Source organism: Rhipicephalus sanguineus, chromosome 7, assembly GCF_013339695.2.
Source record: "Rhipicephalus sanguineus isolate Rsan-2018 chromosome 7, BIME_Rsan_1.4, whole genome shotgun sequence".
In the NCBI taxonomy this organism is placed as follows: domain Eukaryota; kingdom Metazoa; phylum Arthropoda; class Arachnida; order Ixodida; family Ixodidae; genus Rhipicephalus; species Rhipicephalus sanguineus.
The window spans coordinates 56,728,956-56,739,737 of NC_051182.1; the positions used below are offsets into that span (position 1 = coordinate 56,728,956).

At 51.9% G+C, this 10,782-nt stretch overlaps 1 protein-coding gene across 1 annotated transcript in view; it reads right to left on the reverse strand.

Moving 5' to 3' along the window:
- Positions 1-10,782, reverse strand: part of LOC119398705 (fatty acid synthase-like) — a 108,995-nt gene that overhangs the window by 95,670 nt on the left and 2,543 nt on the right. The window contains exons 2-3 of the mRNA XM_037665529.2: positions 8,797-8,967; positions 7,249-7,482 (exon numbers count right to left, since the gene is read on the reverse strand). Coding sequence (XP_037521457.2) covers positions 7,249-7,482; positions 8,797-8,967 — 405 coding nt within the window. The remainder of the gene's footprint in view (positions 1-7,248; positions 7,483-8,796; positions 8,968-10,782) is intronic.

Below are 10,782 nucleotides of genomic sequence, written 5' to 3' on the forward strand. Positions count from 1 at the left end.
TTGTTCCCCTCACTCGCGCCCCCTCTCTCCGTCTGTGGGGGAGAAGCCGCAAGCCGTCAGCAAGCCGGTGGGCGCGCGCGCCTCGACATGACACTTCTGTCTCGTGACTCACGCCGGCAATCTGGACAGCGTGCCGCTGCTCAGCGAGCGGAGGCGCCGATGGGCGGGACGCCACAGCGGCGTGCTTTCCGCCAGTGTGCACGTACCTGTAGTGGGACCGCTGCGGTAGTTGTGAGTGGAAATCGTTGTTGTGTGTTGCCATTGTGGCCGTAACGTTTTAATGCTTTCGTTGTACTAATAAAGGGTTTTCAGTTGACTCCGACGAGCGCCCTTCGGAGTAGGCAGCGAACCCTACAAAACCTAAGAATAAGTTTAAGCTCCGCCAATAGCCGCTGCTGCCCCGCACACAAAGAAATTGTACAGGTATTGCATTCAATTGCATTTGCTCATTTCGACAACGTCAAGTACAGGTGACCTTCCCTATTAGACACACGTTCGTGAAACTGTGTTTCGTTTGAAAACGAACCTCTTGGGAAATTTCAGCAAAGGTTCCGACATCACTGTTTATCCAAGCGTAATAATTAATTCGCGGGGACGAACTTCAAATGCCCAAGTATTTACATTTCAGCCAGAATGTACATACGGTTAGAACGGAAACCACCTAGCGCGACTATCTTGCACAGATGAATGGCAGGCGCGCCGTAGTTCAGGGGGTGGAGCCTGTACTTATTCTTAGACTATAGAACTTGAAGCAGTGGTGGCAGAGCAAGGGAAAAAGGAAATGGGGTGCTTTGGTTGTTTAAATGTGGTCGCTTCAGCTTGTGTTTGCCACTGGCGTGATGAGGACAAGCAAAGATATAATGATGCGCGTTCGGGAAAAGGGGGAATGCTGAATGTGGAGTGAAGTTTGACAAACGATGACTTCGCATTTTTTATTCAGGCGTGCTATATGCGCAGCGCGCCCCATCGTATTGCAGATGTGGCGGCTGTTTGAGAAGGCCTCTATAAGACGGCCTCCCCCATTTTCGGTTGGCAACAACTTTATTGGTAGTCCTGCACAGCTTTCACCTACCGTGCCTAATGTGTCTCACATGGGGACGTCTAGACCTTGCCTCACCGCCGCCTTGCGGACCTGCTGGACGGCGCAAAGTTGGTCGCCGAGGCTGGGGCTACGCAAGGCGCACTGTTTTTGTTCCAGTCCCAGAGCACGTGAGTTAAAGTGGCTACCTCTGTGTGGCAGACCTTGCATATATTTGTCGGGTATGTATTCGGGTAGAGTCTGTGATAATGTGCCGGGTTTGGGTACGCGCGCCTCCCTCATCTCGAGCTAAATAAACAGCGCTCCCTGAGACTCTGTATGAATATTAAGCTTTCATATTCGCACAAACTGCTCTCAGATTGTTTCACTTAGTGTCAGGCTCAACTGAATCACCAACCACCGTATGCTATAAAGTCCATTCACTCGACTGCCCACATTTACTCGAGGAAGTCGATGGCGCATCTCCCTTCGGCAGAAATAATGACTGCGTGTGAGCGATAGTCGGCATCATTTCTCGACAACCATTTCCCGTCATTTTCAGTCGAGCAGAGGCACTGTGCTCAGCTCGGCTGAGTGAAGGGCGAACTTCGAGTGGAGGCTTGTTTGACAATACGGGGATAGTCTGGCAAATCACTTTCAACTATTTAAAATTCCATTTGTAGAGGTCGCCACAATTCAGCCTTTTGATTAGGCCGCCACTGGAACGTGGCGCCCCCTGTTACTGCTTGCATCATATATATGTTCGTGCCCCAATAAAGGCTGGGTTACACTTTCGTCCGAGCGAGCAGCGTGTACGCGCCAGTCTTTGCGTGCCCGCGCCCCTGCGGCACTAACCACGCGACATGGTGTCAGAAGTGGGATGACATCGCGTGACAGTAAGTTCGGAGCGTAGGAATAACGCCCCCCAGCCCTAGGCCTTACCACGACGGAACGGCAGCACGGCAGCACGATGGACCTCGAGACCGGCGAGCCGCCGAAACTGTACGGCGTCAACCTTCAGCCACCGGCACCGTTCGACTTCGCGAACCCGGCAACATGGTCGACATGGCTCAGCCGCTACGAAGACTTCGCGGCGGTTTCGGGACTGACAAAAGCGTCGGAAGACGTGCAGGTACGCTCGCTACTGTACTGCATGGGCCCGGAGGCACGTCCGCTCCTCGAGACGTTCTCGCTCGACGCCGAGTCGCTCGCCTCGTACCAAGTTGTTGCCGCCCGCTTCACTGAGCACTTCGTGCACCCGGCCAACGAGCTCTACGAGTCGTCGCGGTTCCACAGGCGTGTTCAGCTACCCGGCGAAAGCGTCGACACGTACTACGCGGAACTGTGCAGGATGGTGAAGCGCTGCAACTACCCGTCAGCTGCTGTCGAGGAAAGGCTCGTACGCGACCGGTTCGTCGTCGGCCTCCGCGACTCTCGCCTCTCGGATCAGCTGTGCCGAAACGCGAAGCTGACGCTCAAGGAGGCATGGACACAGGCCCGCCAGTCTGAAGACGCCGACAAAGAGAAGGAGTTGTCCCAGAACCGCACCGAGCACGCACGCGAGCTCAACCTCGACGCCGCGAAAGCCAGCAAGTTCGCCTCTCGTCGCCGCTCTGGAGCTAAGCCTACTACGTCGCACCCGCCAGCCGAGCGCGCTCGCGAGCTGTCCACGTGTGAATTCTGCGGCCGCGCGCCTCACCGACGTTCGGACTGCCCGGCTCGACGCTCCGCCTGCAACTTCTGCAAAAAGAAAGGCCACTTCGCCGAAGTTTGCCGCACGCGGAAGCACCAGCAGAACAAGCTCGGCTCCGTTCACCTGCATGCCGTGGGCACGCCCGCCGCTGCAAAGTTCGTCGACGTGACCGTTGACAACTACACAGCGCAGTTCAAAGTCGACTCCGGCGCCGAAGTATCTGCTGTACCCAGCGACTTCCCTACGCTGCCTGCCAAGCTCGACAAAGTCGACAGTCTGCTCACAGGCCCTGGAGGACAGCCACTTCGCGTGCTAGGCTCGTATCTGGCACGACTTCGGTGGCAAGGAAAAACAAGCTGCCAGCGCCTATACGTAATCCAGTCACTCACTGTGCCTCTTCTAGGACTGCCAGCGCTCCAAGCCCTGAAAGTTGTGAAATTTCTTGGCAAACTCAAGACTCCCAAAGCAACGCTGCACGCCGAGCTCTTCAAAGGATTGGGCACTCTCAAGGACGAATACGTTATTCGGCTGAAACCCGATGCCGTGCCCTTCTCGCTAAGCGTCCCCCGCAGGATCCCCATCCCGCTGCTCGAGGTCGTCCGCCGCGAGCTGGACAAATTGGAAAGCGCGGGAGTGATCCGCAGGATCGACAAGCCAACTCCATGGTGCTCTGGCCTCGTTGTCGTCAGGAAAGACGATGGTTCCTACCGGCTATGCGTCGACTTGACTCAACTCAACAAAGTCGTCCTCCGTGAACGGCATATTTTGCCAACGGTTGAGCAAGTCCTCGGCCTCCTTGGTGACGCAACAGTTTTTTCAAGGCTGGATGCGACCGCAAGCTTCCACCAGGTGAAGCTTTCTGCCGATTCCCAAGAGCTGATGACATTCATCACCCCATATGGCCGATACTGCTTTTGCCGGCTCCCCTTTGGCATCACCTCCGCTCCCGAGTACTTCCAGAAACAGATGGCAAGAATCCTGGAGGGCCAAGAAGGGGTCGCCAACATGATAGATGACATTCTGGTTTTTGGACGCACCCGCCAGGAGCATGACGCCAGACTGAGCCAGGTGCTATCTCGCCTTGCAAAAGCAGGCATCACATTGAACGAGGACAAGTGTCGCTTTGGGGTATCTGAGGTCTCCTTCCTTGGTGTTGTCGTCTCAGCTAAGGGTATCAGGCCGGATCCAAGCAAGGTTGAAGCGGTCAAAGCTATGGAAGCTCCCACGGACGTCGCGGGTGTTAGACGACTGCTTGGAATGGTGAATCATCTCGCCAGATTCCTGCCACACATCTCGGACGTCACTGCACCCATCAGAGCCTTGCTGAACAAGTCTGCGAGTTGGGTGTGGCAGCATGAGCAAGAGGCAGCATTCAAGAAGGTCAAAGAACTCTTGACGTCAGACAGGTGCATGGCCAAGTACCACCCGTCGTATGCCACGACAGTATCCGCAGATGCAAGCTCTTTCGGACTCGGCGCAGTACTGCTGCAGACTCAACCCTCGGGAGAGCGTCGCCCAGTCGCATTCGCTTCGAGGTCAATGACGAGTACCGAACAGCGTTACAGCCAGACCGAAAAAGAAGCTTTGGCAACGACATGGGCTATCCAAAGGTTCGACGAGTTTGTCCGTGGCATCACCTTCGATGTCGAGACCGACCACCTGCCTCTCGTTTCACTTCTGGGCAAGATGGAACTGGATATGTTGCCGCCTCGTATTCAGAGACTACGGCTCAAGACAATGCAGTACCAGTTTCGCATGCTGCACGTGCCAGGAAAACTGCTAGCAACAGCAGATACCTTATCACGTATCACCCACAAGGCACCCACTCCTGTTGACACGGTGGAACTCTTCGCAGCACAAGTAGTCGGCTGCATGTCAGAAGTCTTGCCACTCCGCCCCGAACATGTGCGACAGGCACAAGAATCGGATGGAGAGTGCAAGGCCCTCATCTCCTTCTGCCAGCAAGGTTGGCCACGAAAGACCAAGCTACCTCTGCATGTGTCGAAGTATGCCTCCGTGGCAGACGAGCTCTCTGTCTGCGATGGTATCCTGCTGAAAGGCCCCCGGATCGTCATCCCATCGTCTCTTCGGCCAGCGGTCTTGACGCTGTTGTACGAAGGCCATCAGGGCATCAACAGAACCAAAGCCCTAGCTCGGGAGTCGGTTTGGTGGCCGGGTATCTCATCAGACATCGCCTCTCTCGTCGCCAACTGCAAACAGTGCGCTTCCACCCGGGTGAACCTTGCAGAACCCCTAGTCTCCACAGCTCTACCTGGACGTCCCTGGGAATTTCTCGGAATGGACTTGTTCCATCTCAATGGCCAGATGTTCCTCCTGGTGGTGGACTACTACTCGAGGTTTCCCGAGGTGGTCACCCTGAGAAGCACTACAGCTCGGGCAGTCATCGATGCTCTCAAAAGCATCTTCGCACGCCACGGAATCCCACAAGGCGTCAGGTCGGACAACGGCCCACCATTCTCGTCGCAAGAGTTTGCGGCATTTGCAACGTCTTATGGCTTCAACCATGCGACCAGTAGCCCACACTACGCCCAGTCAAACGGAGAGGCAGAGAGGATGGTACGAACAGTCAAGGACCTGTTCCGGAAGTCCAAAGACCCTCACCTCGCTCTGCTCAGTTATCGGGACACTCCGGGAGTCGATGGCTTCAGTCCAGCCCAGCTGTTGATGGGACGTCAGCTGAAAACCAGAGTCCCGAAGCAAAACTCCCAGCTACGTCCCAACTGGCCGCCAAGGAAAGATGTCGTCGCCAAGGATGTAGCCTACAAGCGTAAGCAGACCGACGACTACAATAGGCATCACGGAGCTCGAGACCTGTCACCTCTCCAAACGGGTCAGCGTGTGTGGGTGCGCCCTGATCAAGTGCAAGCTACGGTCCTCAGCCCGGGGCAAAGGCCAAGAAGCTACGTGGTTGAAACAGACCAAGGTGGTGTTCTACAGCGCAACCGCCGTCACCTAGTGCCTTTCGTGCCTTCTGCCTCCAGTGGGGAATCGCTGCCGACAGCTGCACAGCAACCATCGCCACTGCAGCAAGTTCCCCTTCAGGAACCTCAGCCTGCCAACAGCGTGGAACCTGCGGTCCCCCAAGGGCAGCCTTTGCAACATTCCCCAGCAGCCAGGGACCGTAGTGATGGTGTTACACGAACACGTTATGGCCGGCGCGTTGTTCCGCCGCGCCGTTTGAACTTGTGACATTGTGATGTGTTTGGCGTCCTCCATCCTCCCATCAGACTTTCTCAAGGGGGGAGATGTAGAGGTCGCCACAATTCAGCCTTTTGATTAGGCCGCCACTGGAGCGTGGCGCCCCCTGTTACTGCTTGCATCATATATATGTTCGTGCCCCAATAAAGGCTGGGTTACACTTTCGTCCGAGCGAGCAGCGTGTACGCGTCAGTCTTTGCGTGCCCGCGCCCCTGCGGCACTAACCACGCGACACCATTCGGAACTGCCCGTGTTCCTGAGTGAGCCGAATCACGAATGTGGTTGCCTACCTATGGTCACCGATTGTGATGAAGCTATTTGTCAAAAGCGCTAATCGCCATTCGTAACCGTCTTACAGTAGGTGCTAAATATGTCCACTGGCTCAAATGAATGGAGTGAACGACGTGTCACTACTTCTGTGCAACCAAATAAGTCACAGTTTCGCCGCAAGGGCGAAGCAATGGATGCGCTGCTACGCTGCAGAAACATCTGCCCTTCCTCCCCCCCCCCCGGGCAGCAACTACCGCGCGAGCAGACAGCGGAAGAGCCAGGTTCACCCTGCGCAAATATTAGAAGAAGCGAACGAGTTGGCCGATGACTTTTACATGCTCCCGTTGCGCTCGTCGCGCCATCTCGCTGGTAATGAAGAAACGCTTATAAGCGCCTGCCGTCTCTGAATCCTGCCAGTGGTAAAGGGTGTGTATATAACGCTCGGCGTTAGCTACCTGAAGGATCTGCGCTTTCTGGCGTAGTGGTTAGCGCCACGCACTGCGGATCGAGAGGTCGCTAGTTCGATTCCGCGCTTCGGAAGCATTTTTCTGAATTATTTTTTGAGACTTATATATATATATATATATATATATATATATATATATATATATATATATATATATATATATATATATATATATATATATATATATACACTTATACATATACGGTGCATGACGGCGGCAACGGCGACGGCAAAAACCAGCCGAGACTGTCCCTATAACGGCGATTCACTTCACCTTTTTGATGCGTCCGGTCCCACCCCTCCTCCGTCTAAACTCCTAATAATAATAATAACTGGGGTTTAACGTTTTACAGCCATATGATTATGAGCACAAGGTAGTGGAGGGCTCCGGAAATTTCGACCACCTGAGGTTCTTTAACGTGCGCATAAATTTATGTACACGGGCCTCAATCATTTTTTCCTTCATCGAAAATGCGACCGCCGCGGCTTGGATTCGATCCCGTGACCTTCGGGTCAGCAGTGAAGCACCATAACCACTAGACCACCGTGGCGGGTCGTCTGAACTCCTTTAAATCAGCTTACCAGAGGCGCTTTCAGGGTGTCCCATGTTGCTTTTGACAGAGCCAATCATCAGCGGCTTTCGGCGTCCCGGTCCGCAGAATACTGAACTGATGGCACCCAACTCCTCCACATCGCCCACCTTGGTTCCAGTGCCATGGGCTTCAACGTACGCAACCTTCAGTGGATCGACTCCGCTCTCGCCGTAGATGTCGAAGAGCAGCTCTTGCTGCACGTTTCCCGAAGGATAAGTGAGCCCTGCGGAAGTGTGAATTGTGCGGAGTAGGTCACAACACTTTATCAAACACAAAGGAAATACGGAGAAAGGAAATCCATGCGGATTTCCTTTGTCCGTAGCAAACGAAACTACCTTTTAGCTTCGAGGAAAGAACAACTGCATAACACATTGTTACCTTTCATTAACCGTACTCCAATTTGCGGATGTCAGGATAACTGATAGTGCAACACCTTATCTACTGTGCAAAAGGGTAAATAAAGTTTATGCGATGGCGCCCCTATATCTAGTGGTTGAACAGCATGATTGAAACTGATTCGCCACCGACCTTCAATGTTCTCATCTACTGCAGGAAAGAGTAAATCAAACGGTAGCATGTAGTTGATTCATGAGACCCGTTTCAAGAGTGTTGGACGTCGGCCTTCACGTCCGCCAATTTGATTGAATGGACACTGCTTCTGTCTTAGGTGTCGAGCAGCAGTTCTTGCTATACAATGCTGGAAGGATATGTGGCTCTACAAATGCACGAAAAAAATGTACAGATAACACAGCGCTTCTTACGCGATGGTCCAAGACTGCGTTTACCTGTATTATGTCCAATATCGTTTTATAGTCCATGGAAACAATACAAAATGATTCGCTTTATTCAGCAAATGCCTCTATTAACTAGTTGATCACATCACTTTTATCCATCGTAGAGTAACCTTTGCTGCTCCCGCTTGCTATCTGGGTAAATGGAATAGCAGTGTTGCTGATTAGCAATTAGCTTCGCGAATGATTTTTTTTCTAATAGCCATGGTGTACCCAAGTCTGCCAAGCTCAAGGGAGCAACTCTAGGCTCGCATTAACAAGAAATAAATACACGGTAACTGCTCGCGTTAAAAAAAACTCAACCAGTAGTCATTAGCAAAGGGTGCAGGCCGAAGAAAAAACACCCTCATGAACGAGAGGCTTTGGGATCACGGCTGCTAATTCTATCAAGAACTACACGTTTGAGCGATGAGCTGATTTATTCGTCCCACAGCTCGTGACAATTACTATTTTCACATGCGATGCGTTTCCCTACTCTCCTGATCGGTTTGGACAGCGCTTGTGTCTGTCTTCTTTGTTGTTCGTCTCTTGCAGTAGAATTTAAAGTTGGGTGAGTTGGTTATAATTCATAGTGAAATGGCACCGCGCGCGATAGACTGATTCACTTGTGTATCATCATTTGTGTATGTGCCGTTCTAGACAATTAGTAAAGTGACTATTTCTTCCATCACGGAGGGACAACGGACAGGTGCTTTACTGGGAAGGAACAGATTCTCCGTATTTGGCGTATTAGCGGAACAACTCACCTTCAGCTTTGTACCCGTCCGTGTTGACCTTGACATTGACGACCTTGGCGTACACCCGACGTGCATCGGATGCCCGCTGGAGGAAAAATGCGCCGATGGTCTCGCTGCGGGCGTAGCCATCGCCTGCGGCGAGCACACTCAGTAATTTGTACAGCGTATTTAGACTTTCTTCTAAGCACGAGAGATAGAAAGAGGTAACAATCTTTAATGAAATTCCTGGAGATGTTAGCGAGGTTTATCGCCTGGCTTGCTACTCCAGCTGTCGGGTGATCACTACGATATATACAGTGATCACATATACACACAAGTAATAGGTACAGTCACAAACACACATACCTACACAAAAGTCATTCATAAAGTTTTTTTAAGCCGAGTTATCCTTAGAAACACGAAAGCGCTTTTGTGTTGCGCATCACACAACCGTTTTCCTGCCATGGGCAGAGAAGGTGTTGAAACTCCAAGCTCAAGCCGCGTTGGAAATGCAGTGCTGCCATCAAAATATGTCGCTCTGCGTCCTAACGGGAACAGTCGTCTTTTAAGACGTGGTTCAAGTTAAGTCTTCCCGACTAACACATGTGGTGCACGTAAGCGAGTCCGACTGCCTGATCTTGTGCTTGAAGTATCTTGTATAGTCAACGTCGACGACGTGCAGGCCATCATACAACACATGAACCATGATTCTATGCAGTCCTTGTCATGGCGAGTATTATCAGCAGACACGGCATGCCAAGAGAAATGAGCAACGATATTGTGAATACAATTACTCTGAGCGTCTCTGCATAACGACGAGACAAATATTTTCCAGATATCGCAACATTGCTGAGATTGTCTAGTGCAGTTCTAGAAGATTTATACGATTGGGGACTGCACGTGGCAAACGAGGCACAGTTACAATATGATCTTACGAAGCCTGATTTTATGAGGTTCGTGACCTATCGAAGACATTTCCATTCCCCAGCAGGTGCCTAATGCGTTCATTGTTGTCACCATCACGGCCAAATGAAGCTAACTTTGCTATCAAACCGAATTAGCGAAGCTTTTGCAGAAAGAAAAGAACAAACGGTGTTGACTGAAATAAATGAACACGTAGTGAGTTCGTTCTGTTTTTTACACTGACTTGTTTTTCGCTATCGCGTTAAGACGTATAGGCATCCTAGTCACGTTCCTAGTTTTATTTTTAGGAGGCTACACGCCGCGCCCATGCACGTGGAGAACAGACGACACCTTTGGCAGCGCTCTCACATGCCAGACAACGCAGTGGTCGGCGGTGTTCTTTATTTCATTGTCTATGCGACAGATTGCACTGTTCGTCTCCTCGCAACTTTCTTGTTTGGCTATAGATTATGCGACTGATGACAATGCGTGAATGTGTTACACACAGCTATCGTCCCCACCCTCAAAGGAAGAATAGAAACAGCTGATATGGATAGCCGGCCTATGCGTCGTTAGAGGCATGAGCTCGCCCAGCCTCAACCCGAGAATTACTCTTCCGGACCTCCTACCCCGGCATATCGCCCCACCTCGGCTATGCGCATGGACCCACTTCTCATAAAGAAATTCTACAACACCAAAGATTTTAAAGACGAAACTTCCGCCCCCGGGCCCAACCTCAGTAAAGAATTGCAGGTAGCGTGGGTCGCCTGCAGACACTGTCTTACCCTAACCATACATACTAAGATAGATCCCGACACACACGCACCACAGTGCACAGTATGCGACAGTAAAACAACCAACCTGTACACATGGTATGGGAATGGCCACACAATCCACCCATGCAACCGAGGACACAACTAAACTAAAGGTTAGAGGCAGCTCTGTCCAGCTCGGATCCGAAGGCTCAAGAGCCCTGTGAAACCTGCGAGGACAGCGGCCCCGCGCCAATGGGATCCCGGACTTACGATCCCACCACCGTCTTCTCACAGAAGAGAAATAAACGTTTTATTCCTTCTCTTTCTTGTTTAGCCTGTCGGTATAATAACTAGACTC